General features: G+C 35.7%; 4 protein-coding genes across 7 annotated transcripts; 2 read left to right on the top strand and 2 right to left on the bottom strand.

Annotated features, from left to right (window-relative positions):
• The first annotated feature begins 759 nt into the window (after window positions 1-759).
• Window positions 760-5223, top strand: LOC100116018 (small G protein signaling modulator 3 homolog). The gene is made up of 12 exons (XM_001608239.6): window positions 760-1007; window positions 1314-1597; window positions 1678-2052; window positions 2143-2273; window positions 2355-2588; window positions 2659-2899; window positions 2994-3091; window positions 3174-3353; window positions 3440-3550; window positions 3621-3931; window positions 4026-4186; window positions 4254-5223. Exons 1-12 carry the CDS (start codon window positions 939-941, stop codon window positions 4444-4446), a joined length of 2388 nt encoding a protein of 795 aa, XP_001608289.1. The 5' UTR covers window positions 760-938; the 3' UTR covers window positions 4447-5223.
• On the bottom strand, window positions 4458-8092 carry LOC100124224 (glycerate kinase). 2 transcript variants are annotated; one of them, XM_008217704.4, is made up of 3 exons: window positions 7349-7469; window positions 6495-7187; window positions 5287-6384 (listed from the first exon to the last, which is right to left on the bottom strand). In XM_008217704.4, the coding sequence occupies exons 2-3, from the start codon at window positions 7180-7182 to the stop codon at window positions 5453-5455; spliced, it is 1620 nt and encodes a 539-aa protein (XP_008215926.1). In that variant the 5' UTR covers window positions 7183-7187; window positions 7349-7469; the 3' UTR covers window positions 5287-5452. The 2 variants fall into 2 exon arrangements, with proteins under 2 accessions (XP_001608135.2, XP_008215926.1); XM_001608085.6 differs by having other exon boundaries at window positions 4458-6384; window positions 6495-8092.
• LOC100115985 (histone H2A) lies at window positions 7514-8331 on the bottom strand. Its single transcript, XM_016981175.3, has one exon. It carries the CDS (start codon window positions 8016-8018, stop codon window positions 7644-7646), a length of 375 nt encoding a protein of 124 aa, XP_016836664.1. The 5' UTR covers window positions 8019-8331; the 3' UTR covers window positions 7514-7643.
• On the top strand, window positions 8325-11659 carry LOC100124222. Of its 3 annotated transcripts, none has more exons than XM_031932497.2 (4): window positions 8325-9420; window positions 9484-10485; window positions 10685-10986; window positions 11065-11655. In XM_031932497.2, the coding sequence occupies exons 1-4, from the start codon at window positions 9213-9215 to the stop codon at window positions 11245-11247; spliced, it is 1695 nt and encodes a 564-aa protein (XP_031788357.1). In that variant the 5' UTR covers window positions 8325-9212; the 3' UTR covers window positions 11248-11655. The 3 variants fall into 3 exon arrangements, 1 of the variants encoding a protein (XP_031788357.1); XR_004345084.1 differs by having other exon boundaries at window positions 8374-9420; window positions 9484-10559; window positions 11065-11659; XR_004345085.1 differs by lacking the exon at window positions 11065-11655 and having other exon boundaries at window positions 8331-9420; window positions 9484-10559; window positions 10685-10788.
• Window positions 11660-16997: the final 5338 nt, after the last annotated feature.

Below are 16997 nucleotides of genomic sequence, written 5' to 3'. Positions count from 1 at the left end.
AATGCGCTAATTTTTTGCTAGATACAGTACTTGTATATATAAAGTAATAATAATAAATACGAGAGAGAAAGAGATCGACCGACGGATGATGTTGGACGATTCGGTGACAATTGTTAGTAATATGGAGCAAAGTATCTAGAGCGGCCGCTGTTTGCCAATCTATGGAGCTTGAACTTTACTTATGTAATGAGCGGTTACACGTTTGTTGCGTCAATTTGCACAAGACGCATATTGTTGGGCGATAGATTTAGTAGTTTCTGATATTTCAAACAAGATTTTGCTTACGTCTTTCAAATACCATTTAAATTCTTCTTTACTGCAAATCAGCCATGAATTTCTTTCTTGATTCAAACAAAATCAAGCGTTTATTTTTAAAAAGTGCTATGAAACCAACAGGCTGTATTATTGATAAAACTTGATAGTTGGACACTTTTTCATTTTTCAACAATTTAACAATACTATATTCCACATACGTCCTAAAACAAATGATCGCAATTGTGCAATGCAAAATTACTTGGATTTATAATGATCAGATTAAAAAATTGTTGTTAATTTATTCAAAAATACATATAATCTGCAGCACAATAAAACAATTTACTATAAGATTTAAACTACATAATACAAACCTGTTGATAGCGAACTTTTTATTTTACAAAAAAATCTATAGTTGCGTCAAGGCGTATTCACATCACATTCACAATTCTAATTCAATACAAGATACAAGATATAGTTATAGTTCAGCGAACTAACCTTACCTTAATAAACAACTCCGACGACGTCGTCAGTCCTCCACGCATCTGTCAACACGGTCGATAAATCGTTCGACAATTTTCGTTAATTCGCGTAATTCGGAAAGTCTTTGACAATATGTAACAATGTAGCAGGACTCGAATAATATTAAAGAACACTGGTTAACACGTAAATCCTGATTCATTAGAATGGAGATCGCCAAATCGTTATTTAACGTCCGCGATCATGAAGGTTACGTTGGGAAGGAAGATCACGATGTAAATATTAGAATATTTCGGAAAATGTTGTCTTTTTTTGTATTTTTCATTTCACAGTAATATTCTGTATAAAAATTGATTCATGGACTGAAAAGAAATATCAAGTTTGTTTGGAAAACTGTTGATTGACTTGCTATAATCTAGCTTGCTCCACATAAATTTTAACTATCTAATGTCTAAACATGATCATTAAATTAAAGTTAATCTTATTCATTGAGAATTGCATGTATTGTTATCACTAGTATTTGACTGTATCAATAATTGGATAATAGCTCAAACTAAAAGTTCTATTCTGTATGTGTTTAGAAAAAGCTGGAAACAGCTGTATCAGATGATGAATACGACATTGATGGTAGTGGACTGGGGACTGAAGTGTTGTCACCGGCACCAGGTGGACCATTTTCTGCATTGACTCCTTCTATGTGGCCTCAGGATATTCTGGCAAAACTCAATCAGCCAAATGATGATCCAAATTCTCAACCAGAATACAGGTTTGATGAGTTTGGATTCAAGGTAGACGAAGAAGATGGCTTAGAACAAAGTGCTAAAAAACTACTCAACGTACCTTTTGTTGAAGACCCTCAACACAGGCAAGTATTTTTTGCAACAAAACTTCTTGCTACAGATGTATGGACTTTTTGTTAATTCAAATTGTCATTTTTTTTTATAGATTGCAGTGGGTTGCATTGTTGGAATTTAGTCACAACAAAGAAGTATCTGAACTCTCATGGCAACACGTAGACAATCGTTTGCCTCGTACTGACAAGCTACGAGAAATGGTACGCAAGGGTATACCACATTCTCTCAGACCACAAATATGGATGAGAATGTCTGGAGCACTCCAAAAGAAGATAGCATCTGAAACAACGTACAAAGATATTGTTAAAGCTTCAAGTAGCGATGCGTTAATGACAAGCAAACAAATTGAAAAAGACTTGTTAAGAACAATGCCAGTGAATGCCTGCTTCAGCAATTTGCACAGTACTGGAATTCCTAGATTAAGACGAGTTATGCGAGGTCTTGCCTGGTTATATCCAGATATTGGGTATGACGAACAAGTTTTTAACTACTATTTCTCAAGAACATTCAAGTTTCACTATTAGCCAATAACCATTAGTTATTAAAATATTTGCAGATATTGTCAAGGAACTGGAACTATAGCAGCTTCACTATTATTATTATTAGAAGAAGAAGATGCCTTTTGGATGATGGCTACAATAGTTGAAGATTTGCTTCCAGCTTCCTATTACTCTTCTACACTTATAGGTATTTTGACAAGAATTTTGTTTATAATGAACAGTCTTGATCTAATACTAATAACATGTATAATATATGTTTACTTGATAGGAATTCAAGCAGACCAACGAGTTTTACGAACTCTTGTTGCAAATTTCCTTCCGGATATTGACCAAGCACTTGTTCAACACGACATTGAGCTTAGCCTGATATCTCTCAATTGGTTCTTGACATTGTTTGCATCTGTTGTTCATATGAAAATTTTATTGAGGCTCTGGGATCTATTCCTTTCTGATGGATCTATTGTATTATTTCAAGTAACTTTAGGAATGTTAAAAATAAAAGGTGAATTGATTACAACTTAAATTGTTAATATAAGGAAATTTATAGATTATTAATTTTGCATTAATTATAGAAACGGAGTTGAAGGCTTTGGAGAATTCCGCACAGATATTTAATGCCTTATCGGATATTCCTGGGGATATAATTGACGTGGACCAGTTGTTAGAAGTTTCATTAGAAGTCAGTGGATCATTGACTGATGCTCTTGTTGAAACACATCGAAGAAGACATTTAGCTTACTTAATGGCTGATCAAGGTGGCCTTGTTGGAAATCCAGATGCCGTTCCTAATTTACCAAAACAGCATCTCAATAGGTATTAAATAAAAAAAAATGTTACTTGGTTTTTAAAAACAACTTAAGATTGTTAACTGTGAATGTATTTTGTGTATTTTGACGTTTATTTATAGGAGACAGGTAAAACGAAGTAAATCAATGCTTCAATCATTTTTATTCGGCGATGACGAATCTGGAGATGATGTTAAATGTAAAAACATCAGGCAGACAGGTAATTTTTCCATAGGCACCATAGCCAAATAGGAAATATTTCGTAAAAGTTTTATTCAACTATGATGTCACTTGATTTGCAGAAATATTAGTTGATCTGAGAGAGGCTGTGCTGCAAGTTGCCAGGCATTTTATTAATTTGGATCCCAAACTTAGTAATACCTCGTTGACCGCTGATTATAGCATGGAAAGTCATGCTAAGGACCATGATAATTATATTAACGTTTCGCGAACTCGAAAACGACGTGCCAAAGCCTTGTTAGGTAAGAATATTACATTCACGAACACGACTAACAGATCGATTATTGTAAATTGTAAAAATTCACCAATATGTTAAAATTATTTCTAGATTTCGAAAGACACGATGATGATGAACTTGGTTTTCGAAAAAACGACATTATAACGATCATCAGTCAAAAAGATGAACATTGTTGGGTTGGTGAGCTCAATGGACTTCGAGGTAATTAATGAAAATTAAAGCATTCAATTAATGGAAATATAGACTAATTGCTTTAATACATTTTTTAAAGGATGGTTTCCAGCAAAGTTTGTAGAACTTTTAGACGAGCGAAGTAAGCAGTACACTTGTGCTGGCGACGACGCAGTCAGTGAAGCAGTTACAGATTTAGTTCGTGGAGGACTATGTCCAGCTATCAAATCAGTGCTCGAGCATGGAATGAAAAGACCGTCGTTTTTAGGGGGCCCCTGTCACCCCTGGCTTTTTATCGAAGAAGCCTCAAATCGTGAAGTTGAAAAAGACTTTAATTCCGTTTACAGTAGACTAGTTCTTTGCAAAACATATCGATTAGATGAAGACGGCAAAGTGCTTACTCCAGAAGAAGTACGTATTTTGAGAAAGCTCTTAACTCTTAACGAAAAAAATACATCACCAGATCCATCCATAAAAAATAATTATATTCTATATTATTATCCAGCTTTTATACCGTTGTGTTCAATCTGTAAATTTAACGCACGACAACGCTCATGCTCAAATGGATGTAAAGCTGCGTTCTTTAATTTGTCTTGGACTGAATGAACAAGTTTTACATTTGTGGTTGGAGGTTTTGTGTTCATGTGTAGAAGTTGTACAAAAATGGTAAAACTATTAATAACTTAATCTTTCGGTAACGGCAAGTCAATTATAAATTTTTTTTTCTTTTTAGGTACTATCCTTGGAGTTTTGTAAACAGTCCCGGTTGGGTGCAGATCAAATGTGAACTTCGCACATTAGGCCAATTTGCATTTAATTTAAATCCGGACTGGGAACTTCCTCCTAAAAAAGAACAATCACAACCATTGAAGGACGGAGTGCGCGATATGCTTGTGAAGCATCATCTTTTTAGTTGGGATCTGTAAGATTAGTTAAATTTTTTTATTTATTTATGTATGGTTATTTTATTTATGCATCTTTTAATTATTTTCATTTCGTGTGCAATAACTTTTTATTTAATCTAAATGAATGATTTTATTATTTTAAGTACTACCATTTTTAAAAGAGCTTTTAATATAAATTTAATATTATCAGGCAAACATTTGCATTATTCAAAGTAAGCTGAATTATAAACTCAATTTAAAGATTACTTTGAATTGAAATTTTGTACCTATACAAATTATTTTAATCTTATTATGATAATTTTTGGAACGATAGTCTGAAAATTCTGGGTATAAAAATTGTATGTGAATTTTTTCTAATATTAGTGTTATATAAATGAATGAAATCGTAAAGTTTATATTCTATTTGCATAGACAATAGAATCCTCTAGAAGTTATAAAAGTACCTGTCATGTAAGACAATAGTTTTCACCACACTGTAAATGTGAAGTGCAATATCTTTAAAGGAATTTACAGACTTCGATTTATTAATCATTGCTTTTTACATTCAAATACGAAAACTCTTTGTTCCGAGCCCTATGTCCGTCCTATGGCACATTTCAAAGAGAAAGAATCTAAACTTAAGTTTATGTACAATAAACTAAGTAACTATTATTGAACATTACTGTAAAAAGTTTGCGAATAAAATAGTTAGTTTGCATTGTTGCATTTATTGAAAAGAGAATATTCATAAAAGATAAAAGTGTAAAGTGATTGTGTATGTGTGAGAGAATATGTTTGATAAAGTGTGTCAAAGTATGATTCTTATGTTTCACTATGTAAACAAATTTTACATAACTTTCGATATGCTACATAAAAATTGAATTATTTAAAGAATAATTTATTTAAAATTATTGTAAATATTATACAATAATAAAAATATGAAAATATATTATTTCATCTCTTGTCTCTTTAATACACTCATTTATCAGTCTTCTGCAGTTGTATTGATCGGTGTATCATTAAAAAATGGCATATCATTGAGAATAATTTAATTATCGCACTCACAATTTCTTTTCTTTATATAAATAAAATGTAGATCCATTACATTTGTTCCAGTGAGCCCGGTTTTTACGAGGTCTTTTCCATTTTCAAAAGCTAAGTAAAAATTGTAACTATCATTTCTTTTTAAAATATGTTCAGGCAACATTTCTTCAATTTGTTTAATTTTGTCATTCAACTCCCTCACTTGCTCAGAACTTTGTGTTGATTTTTTCTTTTCTAAAATTTCTCCAAGATTGCTCATAATCTTTGGTCGTACTGCAGCATATCCAAATGCACCAGCTGCATCCGTTGGTCCATCTTGTCCATCTGTCCCAGCACTGAGAAAAAGTACAAAGTATTTTGCCAGTGTTGGATCTTTTGCAATTTCGCTAAGCCAATCCAGAGAAAATCTTAGGGCAAGTTCTTGGTTCCTACCACCTTTGCCACTGCCTTTGACCACTACAGTTGGTTCACCTCCACTGAGTAACACAATTCCCTTTCCTTTTCCTAGCCCTGACAAAGTTTCAAATGCTTTCTCCAATTTTTCTGAGCTTACTTTTAGAATTTCAATATTCTCCTTCTCAACTGCAGCCATAAAATCTTGCTTATCAGAAAATTTATTCTCTAAAGCATGACAAGCTATATGTGCCAATTTGGCATAAGCATAGCTAACGTTTTTGACATCACCTTCAACAACACTGGATAACACTGCACTATCAAAATCATAATCTCTTGCAGCAGCTTCTGCAGCTTGCAATGCAGTACTGTTGCTTCCAATTATTATATTCTCTACATGCTTAAATTTACCCTTATCCAGTATGGTATTTTCCTTTGATTTGTTTTCATCGGCTTTTAATAACAAATTTTTCACATCTTCCTCAAGATCATCGTACAGATTATATTTCCTCAGAATATCTATGGCTGCTCTCCCAGGATTTTCTAATCAAAATATAAAAATATTACATTACGAGCTTTTGAACAATTACCTCGCATTTGACTATTTCTCAAAAACTAACTATCTCGTTATAACAAAATCAATCTGCATATACCTGCACCAAGAGGACAGGTGGGTCCACTGGCAATAGATTCAATGGGATCTCCAATGATATCGGACAGCACTAGAGCCAGTACTCTCGCAGGATAGGCGCTTTTAGCTAATCCCCCGCCTTTCACCTTTGACAGTAATTTCCTCACATGGTTGAGCTCGGCAATGCCGGCTCCGGCGTTCTGCAGCCTCCGACACAGTTGTCCCTTGGTCTCAGCTGTCATAGGCGGTTTAGGGCTGAACAGAAGTGCTGAACCGCCGCCGGAGATGAGAGTAAGTAGTGTATCATTCTCGGTGAGGTTTTCCACCAGCTCGACAATGAGTTCGGTGCTAGCAGCCGAATTTGCATCCGGCTGATTGTGCTCTGCGCCCTCGCGGTACTCCACGACACTCGACCTATTGGCTTCGCAATGCATTTTAGAGCAGCGAGGAACCGAGATGATACCGCGCTTTAATCGTCGGCCTAAAAGCTTTTCTAGGGAATGAGCCATGCCTGCAACGGCCTTGCCAAAGCCCACTAGGTAGACATTCTCGGTGACGGCGTAGGAAATGCCGTCGACGACGAGGTGATTGTCAACTAGTCTCACCTTCTTCTCGATCAAGTCGGCCGGCATCACCGAGGCTACTCCAGCTTTAAAGATGTGAAGAAGTTGTGATCGCGCGCACGGCAAGAGTTTTGCGTCTATGTCCATTGTTGCTGTTGTATGTTTAATTTCAGATGGCAAATAGTTGATTTTGAAACGTTTTATTGAACCGAGCAAGTCGAGGTTAGGATGACTTGTACTTTTTCGAGATAGTAAACAAAAGTAACGCATTTAAGCACTGGTTTACTGAAACGCGAGTAAACAAAAAACTTACTTGGAAGACGATGTTGATAGCAGCATGCACGCGTAAATGAATACTTTTATTATGTAAAGGACATTTTACGTAGTAGAGCCTGTCGCGCTTTGCTTGCGATGGACAATCGTGTGATTAATATTTTTTCCTGATAAAAGCAGACGATACGTGTTAGAAAACTCAACGTTCATCTGATATTAGATTTATTACAAGATAATTATATTCATGATCATAAATAAACAGTTTGTTTCAACGTTTGAATTTTTTGGTGGCCCTGAAAAGGGCCGATTGTTTATAATATAGGGCAAACAAAAATTTAAGAGCTCTTCTCAGTCTTCTTGGGAAGAAGCACAGCCTGAATGTTGGGAAGGACTCCGCCCTGAGCAATAGTGACGCCGGACAGCAATTTGTTCAACTCCTCGTCGTTGCGAATGGCCAGCTGGAGGTGACGAGGGATGATCCTGGTCTTTTTGTTGTCGCGAGCAGCGTTGCCAGCCAACTCGAGTACCTCAGCAGCCAGATACTCCATGACGGCAGCCAGGTAAACCGGGGCACCAGCGCCAACGCGCTCGGCGTAGTTTCCTTTCCTGAGTAGACGATGGATACGCCCGACTGGGAACTGGAGTCCAGCCCTGGTGGAGCGGGTCTTTGACTTGCCCTTGACTTTTCCGCCTTTGCCGCGTCCAGACATATTTGATAGGCTGAGAGAACGTCAAAACAAGTCGAAAAACGAAGAGATTCTGCAGAACGTACGATGCACAATATTTTCTCGAACGGGTATTACCTTCGTTTCGCAGAGCAGCGCCGAACCAATCAGAAAGCGCTCTCTGATTTACTCGAGGTAGTGGGGGGGAGCTGCGTAGCGACGGAGTTGTGGCACTGCTGTATCAGACAAAAGACTGTTGCTTTCCCCCACCACTGAGTGAACTCGAGCGCTCATTGGCTCGGCGTAGATCAGCGTTCGCAGATGAAAAAAAATTTCGTTCTGTGTCACATCACTTTATCTCCGACTGTGGACACGCTTAGTGTACTCCAACGTATATTCCAAAGTTACGAAGATGGCTCCGAAGGCAAGCGGCAAAGCTGTTAAAAAAGCCGGGAAAGCCGTGAAGAACATCACGAAAGGGGACAAAAAGAAGCACAAGAAGAAGAGGAAGGAGAGTTACGCTATCTACATTTACAAGGTGCTGAAGCAGGTCCACCCGGACACCGGTGTCTCGAGCAAGGCGATGAGCATCATGAACAGCTTCGTCAACGACATCTTCGAGCGCATCGCCGCCGAAGCCTCTCGCTTAGCTCACTACAATAAGAGGTCGACCATCACCTCCCGGGAGATCCAGACCGCTGTCAGGCTTTTGCTTCCTGGCGAACTCGCCAAGCACGCCGTCAGTGAGGGTACAAAGGCTGTTACTAAGTACACCAGCTCCAAATAGATTGGACGTGCTCATCTTTTTTTTATAATTATTAACAATCGGCCCTTTTCAGGGCCAACATAATTTTCAAACGTTGAACAAATTACTTCCAAACTTAAAATTAATGTACCTTTTAATATGTACAAATTCATTGTAATCAATACAATTTGTATAGTTCATTAATTGTATGCATCAATCAGACTACAAAAAGTTCATCGTGTACTCATCTACAAAGCTCTCTTACAACTCAATACATTAGTAGAACATTCATAATTCATATGCACTTTAGGTACTCCCTCATCTATAGTTTCTGCTCGCATGATCACTATACTGCAGCAAAACAATACATTCAAATTCCTAACCTTTTATAAGTACGCTTTTAACCTTCATACAGTGCACACTCCTGCATTCTTATACTTACCTCGTTTCTGCATTATATGTTTCAAATGTAATAAAAACAATAGAACATCAAAATGGTTCGTAAATATAAAAGAAAAGGTCAGAGACAACTGTGGAGTAAAGATTCCATGAGAACGGCTATAGAAGCTGTTATTAGTAACAATATGAGTGTCAGGAGAGCCTCCATAGAACACAAGATACCTCAGGCAACGCTGTCCAGGAAAATTCACCAAATTCGGTCTGGACCCCCGAAAGACATAGAGCTGATTGTTAAGCCTTGGGGTAGGTAGGAAATAAACAACCAGTGTTGTATATTATGAGTACAATATTAACTTTTTTTTTAAGGATCGAATTTTCAAACAGTATTTAACAAAGAGCAGGAGTCAGTTTTATGCGAGTTTATTCATACATTAGAGAATCAATTCATTCCATTTAATAGTATGGATGTCAGGAAATTAGCTTACCAATTGGCTGAAAAATTCAATGTTCCTCACCCTTTTAATAAAGACTTTGCTGTGGCAGGAGATGATTGGTACAAAGGATTTTTAAAGCGGAATCCAGAGATTTGCATAAAAAAACTCGATATAAATGAAAAAACCAAAGACATGAAGAAAGCCCAAGTTTACAAATTTTTTGACTTATTGGAAGGTTTAACCGATAAGCATCAGTTGGAAGCTTGTGATATTTACAATCTTGATGAAACTGTTATAACTTGCTCGTTAAACACTAATGAAGATGAAGCTAAAAATACAGAAGAATCAAGTGGTCAGAACAAATTAGTTACAGCAACAGTATGTTTTTCAGCTAGTGGAGCATATGCACCACTTATGTTAATTTTTCCATGCTCGACCTACAAGAATTCCATTCTTAAAGGTGCACCACCTGGAGCATGGGCTGAATACGATCAAAGTGGACAAATGCAGTTAGATATTTTTGTCACTTGGTTGAAGAAGTTCATAAAGTTTTCTAAAGCATCTAAGCACTCTCCAGTTCTTCTTATTGTGGATGCATATCATACCTTTTTAAAAAAATTACATGTACTTGAATTAGCCAAGGAAAATGGAGTAAACATATTATGTTTGCCTCCGTATTGCACTGAAAAGTTTCAACCTATGCAGCAAGAATTCATGAATTCATTAAGTACTGCTTATACAAGTGAAGTTGCAAAATGGACACGCTCTAATCCTGGACGTTCGGTTTCCACAGAAGAAGTTTATCAACTATTTGGAAATGCGTTTATGAAAATTTCAACAATGGCATTGCCCGTGCATGGTTTTCATAGGACAGGGATTTGGCCTATAGACAGAGATCAACTTGAGAATGTGTTTGTTGAATTTTCTGAAAAAGGTTCGATTGAAACAAACTACAATATTTTATTGATTAACACTTGTAGAATTGTGATGCAGAGAAAGTGAATCACTGTGAGTAAATTTTAAGAAAAATACAATTCTACAAGACTTAGTTAATCCATGCGAGAGAAGATGGATAATAGAGTTAAATCCTATTGTGTTGACTAATGTTTTTTTTTTTATTCATATACATTTAGAATCTACTTTAAATCTACCAAGGGCTGCTGTAAAAGAGGCAAGTTCCAGCATAAATGATAGTTTTGTTGAAATGGCAGTTATACCAGAAAAAGTAGTATCCAAAGAAATTGTGCAGAAACCAGTTGTTGTTATTACACAAAGCCATAATCAGTCATATGTTGTACAATCACTTGAAACAATAAATCAACAGAATATGGAATTTATACAACAAACATTCATCCAAGAATCTCTTGATCAAGCTCAAGTGATTGAGCACTATTCTGTGGTTGATGAACAACATACAGAATCTATAATAATAGAAGTAATTAATCTTGTAATTTTGATAAAGTGTGTTAATATGCATCTGTACATTTAGCTAATCATGTTATTTTATTTCTAGAACGCGACTCCAGTAATACAGGAAACTGAAGAATCTCAAATAGATGACGAACTAAGTTCAGTAATCATTCCTCCAGAGGCACAGTTATGTGAAGTACAATTCGAAGACTTACAAAATTTAATTCAGAGTCGAAAAAGACTTCATTATTATGTTTCTCCTTACAGATTTAATCTATCGCGATAAAATTTGGAATATTTCAAAATGTGTACAGAAATTTTTATATAAGTTTGAAATATGTTATTGTTTTTAACATTTGTATATGCATCGTCTTTTTTCATGTTTTGAATGACTCTTTTTTTATTAAAACTAGATATGTATATTTTCAAATTTGGCATAAGGGGGTCGGCAGTGTAAAATAGTGGGAAAAACTTTCTCAATGTATTTAACAATCATTTTTACGTAATATATGTATAAGAGTATGTGTGTGTGCGTGTGTTTTAAAAATTTAAAAGATGAATATAGTAACGTAGCCGTTAATGTGAAACGAAATTTTTAATGGTTTGTTAAAATTGTATCAAAAAAGTTAACTTATTTTTATATAAATTATGTAATTCTAGTAAGCAGCAATTTTATATAAAAACATTACAAAACCTAATTTCTTTATAACTTAGTATTATCATTTTCTTACAATCAAGTTTAAGTAACCATAATATAATTTGAATGTTCCCGCCACAGTTACAAATACCTTTACATACCTATATACATATTATATACTTACTCAGTCTATATATATGCCGTGACTACGCACGCTTGTCTTTTCGTGATACACCTCCTTGCAACTCCTGATCGCCTGCTGCAACATAACCGTTTCGGGATTTTCGTTCCAGCATTTCGTTCCCCCATTTCGTTCTCTCCCGCAGATTTCTCTCCGTCAGCGCATTTGCCTCAACGTACACAATTATATTATGCAGCAATGTCCCATCCTATACCTACATGTAGTGATGCAACTACTTTTTCACTCGTTCAAAATCGTCTGCTGTAAAAAATGTGACAGCCTTGCGCTGCCGTCGAAGACGGAGTCAATCAAGTTGACGAGAGTAGAAGAGAGAGGTAGCGAATATCCGATGCCTAAAAGCTCTTGCAACGTCATGTTTGCCTGGTAGATCCGCCGATTGGATGTCTCATTCGCGTCTTCTAGCAGATGTCTTTCGGAGGGAAGATTTCGGATGTCTTTTTGACACTTATATATTTATTTGTCACTCTCATGATAAGGCTTACAAGTACAAATAAGTTTGATGTTCTGTTTGAAAAAACGTGTGTATACAAAGCTTAATTCGCATAATATGAAAAGTGTATTACAATTTGGTGGTTTGATTTTTCAAGCATAAATATTTATAAGCGCGTATAAGTGTATTTCAGCTGGGACGATGATCGTTTTGCTGTGAATTTGTCAGAATATAGACATTTTTAGAGGCAATTTTGAAGATTCTTTTGCTTCAAGTTATTTTAAAGTATCTGCATCTGTATGTATATCCAAACTAAGCATTTTATAGCATGAATTTTAATGAATTCTCTAATTTTTTCAATTCTAAAGATATTGAACAATTAAATAAATCATGCGTACTGTAATAATAAGAATCGATTGGTCGAATAAAACCCTTGCTGATTTTAAAATCACCGTGGCATAGTATACTTTCTTATACCTACATTATAATTTGAAGCCCGACGTTTGAAGCAGTCTGTAAAAGACATCTAAAAGACGTCTATTAGTCGATACTAAGAAGATACGGCAGAGACATCGATTCGCTAAAGTTATCAGGATAACAGGATATCAAAGAAACAGGATAAAATAAAAACTTGTTATATTATTCGTATTATAAGCAAATGTAAGTTATCCAAATGATTAAAATCAACGTAAAGTATTTAAATAAATATAATATTAATTTATTCAGAATAAAAAACGGATGTTTGAACAGTTTTATTAATACATTGTTGGTATAAAAATCACAGAAACTCTTTACACTATACGAGAACTATCACGTGATTTGTTATTTACATAATTTAATATTTCTAAATACAATTTTTAATAATAACAAACATCACAATTTCACATTGTTACTGTAATTTATGAAAAAAATATTTTATCTCTATGCATGCGCTATAGTATCCAATCGTATTGAATCGGTTTTAATCGGTATTTTTCGTATTCGACTACTCGTAGAACATCTGAAACGAGAAATCGAACAGTTACAAGTATTAGGGAAGCATAATATCAAAGAAACTGAACTTTCTTCATTAAAAGACATTTTTTCTTTTAATGTTAGAATCGGTATAATTACGCGGGTTCTAACATTATCGAACCAAATACTTTTGTTCTGCAGTTTATGTGTATGCGTATTATATAACGTAAATAATTATAGTAGAATAAAATTTCATTGCTTTCATGCATGAGTTGATTTCTATAGCAACATTTCATGCGAATTGAAAGATAATTATGTTTTACTTATTATTATTTTATACTTCTCCCAAAACTACATTAAAATATCCACGAATTTTCAATAAATAATGTATTACCTCTCTAATAGCATGCGTTCCTAATGTAACCACCGCGATATTGATGCCTTCGGATGCTCCATTTTGCATTATTGGAGCATGCTGTATACAAAAACGCATAATTATTGAATAAGATAGAATATTTATTAATAATAATAGTTTAATATGCTTTTGGTTTTGATCATCAACGCACGAAAAAGTATTATATATACGTATCAAGTTGGATATAATATACAATTATTTTTCAATAACATGTCCTTGATTTATGAAACAAATTTCAGTAACTAAAACTATGATTATTCACAATAACTTTCTTACTAATTTGTTTTAATATTACTTACATTTCGGCCTGGTGGCCCAGAAATGGACTTTGTTTGCAAGTTATACTTAAATAATTTATCACACTTATCGCCTCACTTATTCATTTATCCATTATTTTGCAATAACGTTTATCGAAACTTGATTTACCATTATTTACATATTTCTAATGGTTTACAATCTCTTTTAAACTTTTTTCTATTACTCTTCTTTACTCTATATCTATATTATGATCTCAACGCTCACCTCCTCTTTCACTAGATTTTGAATATTTTCTCTCTATATATTTAAATTTTTTGTCCACTGTACAGTATTCTATCATAAGCTCTGATGTGCTTTTACCAAACCGATTGAAACCGCGACATGTATTCCGAAAGACAGTTTCTTGCACCTCCTGTTCTCCGCGTATATTTGACGATTCGATGTTTCATTCTTCTTTCACTCGGACATTTTTCGAACATCTTATGTGGAAAGTGCGCATTGAAACCGATTGAAACTTATAGGCCCGAATCTCCATTGAATCCTGTAGACGCGTATAAGTAAAATCCAATCTAGACGCAGATGCGTATTAAAACCGATTGAAACGGATTCAATAAGCGCGTGTAAATTGCCGAATGTTTATTCGAGTATCTTTTGCAATGCTTAGCTATTTTTTGTTTATATTATCTATAACAAAAATACAATATTAATATATTGCGTAGTTGTAGTTATGTTTAGTTATTACAAATTATTTCTTCAAATAATCATCTTACTAATTCGTAAATGTTAATTATTCGATTGCCCGAATTTGTACTATAATATTTTTCTCTACCAAGTTGTTTTTTTATTATTATTTGTAAACAAAGAATTTTACAATCACAATTCTGCAAAGAAAATACTAAATAAGCGAATATCCTGCCGAAAATATACCATCTCAAATCACTCATAATTTCAAAATTTATTTATAGCCTTGAAGAATAAACGTATGATTAATAATATAAACATGCGTAACAGGACAAACTGGCAGACATCTAGTTCCAAAAATAATCGAGCTCCAGCTAGCTCCTGTTTTCTTGTTGATTTGGTCGACTAAACGTTTCATTCTCGTTGCGTTTTCGCTCGCACCCGGTAGGCTTACGGAACGACTTTGTCCAAGCTCTCATTCACTAGACCGGCGGCTGCCATATAGAAGATACCTCTTGTACGTTTGTGGTTGCCGTGGCCAAATCTCAATCGTGGCGAATTTATGCGTAGCTAGAGAATGCTAAGATCGTCTTCACGTACATACATACATACATACACACTTTTATGTCCCCTGTAGACTTCCCCTGACTGATTTTTGTTCCAAAAATAAGCTAATTTTCTGAAGGAATAGTTTGTGTAGGATTTTATCAAATGCTGAAACAGATTCAGCCTTCTCCGAAAAGCAAGTCATTCGATGACGGAGAAAATGAAGAGGCGAATAAACGCCAAAAGATGAATAATAAAGAGTTGAACAACGCTGTGACCCATAACAAATTTAACGGGCTAAGAGAACACGAAAAAAAATAACAGTTACAGTTTTTACAAATACTATATAGGAAGCTACGAGTCATTGCTCAAAGCACTACAAAAGCAAGGAGTCCTATATTATTCTTATACATTTCCTCAAAAAAAGTCAAAGCAAAAAGTAGTCTTTTTTCATTTAGAAATCTTATTTATTTATAGAAAATTTTTACATTGTTTATTTACATTTATTTTTACATTTTTTCGACGCCTATGTATCGCATATTAACTTATTGATTCGAATTTTGTACTGATTCCTTTGTGTATCGTTACTTTTGTTTACTTGCTATTGATAACATTCGTTTTTAATATTTCAATGTGGAAAAAAGATTGGTAAAAGCCATACTAATTTTTTAATGTATATTAAAGAAGCTAATGTTCATATGTATTTTTACCGCGTATGCCTCGTCTTACGACATATTAGTTCTACCTCAATGCCGCTAGGTGGATAGTTACCGTTTTTTTTTACTGTCTTCTAGTGATTCTTCTCAGTGAATTTCATAAATATATCCTCTTTTCGGTTTACCATGTAATCACGATCACACATTCATCTTGGTTTCGTTCGCGAAGCCAGTTCTACACGATATTGAAAATCGCTGTGCTCCTGCCTGCAAAAATTACATCAAACAGCCCTTATCAGGGCTAACCCCAGCGTCAATCCTGAGTGAACACCAGACAGCCCCCCTGAGCCCGACATCACAGTGGCCTCTCCTGAAATCCAACTTCTGGAACTCCACGGATCTGAACATCTTCACCTGGCCATCGCCCTCTGCAGGGCGCCCGGCGGGTGCGCCGAGAATGGATGAACACCACGACACCGTAACACAGCAGTCCTCGTCTAGCAACTCCGACGATCTCAACAAAGTCATCTTCGACCTTCGAGGTAAGGTCGCCAGTTTAGAAGCTCAGCTTCAACAAACTCAAATCGCACTCGCAAAGGCGGAATCACTGTTAACGGAGAGGCACTCGGCCACCAACCCGTCCCAAAACTCGCGCACTAACTCTCCAAGCGATGAGCTAATGGAGCAATCATCCGACGCCAAAAAATCACAGAGAAAGCGACGGCGCACTGGAGCAAGGATAGTCCCCAAATCGGCTAAATTTCTTTCGGAATCAGAATCTAACTCCGAATCATCCGACTCTGAAATCGAAACGGCAAAAGCAAAGCCTCCCCCTATCTTAATCCGCGAAGAGGATCGTTGGCCAAAGATACAGAGGGCTCTAGCCGAACACGGCATCCAACTTCGACGCGCGGTGAATCTCTCCGACGGGGTTAAAATCTACCCGGAAACCGTGGACTCCTTTCGCGAGATATCTAAAAAGTTGGATTCCTCCGAAATCCAATACACAACGTACCAACTAAAACAAGACCGCGAACTCATAGTAGTTATCCGTGGCGTAAACGAGTCCTACTCCGAGGAAGAAATCCTCGAAGAAATCCGCCATAAACACCCGGCGGTCAAGAAAGTCTTTCGCATGCGAAATGGCGAAAAAGTCTGGCCCCTAGTTATAGCCCACTTGGACCCCTCCTTCGCTCACGCAAAAACGATTTTCGATTTGCAAACGTTGGGCGGCCTCAAAGTCACGGTCGAACCAAA

This window comes from Nasonia vitripennis, chromosome 5 (assembly GCF_009193385.2).
Source record: "Nasonia vitripennis strain AsymCx chromosome 5, Nvit_psr_1.1, whole genome shotgun sequence".
NCBI lineage: Eukaryota > Metazoa > Arthropoda > Insecta > Hymenoptera > Pteromalidae > Nasonia > Nasonia vitripennis.
Note: the sequence above shows the minus strand (reverse complement) of the source record. Positions and strands in the feature narration are given on the sequence as shown.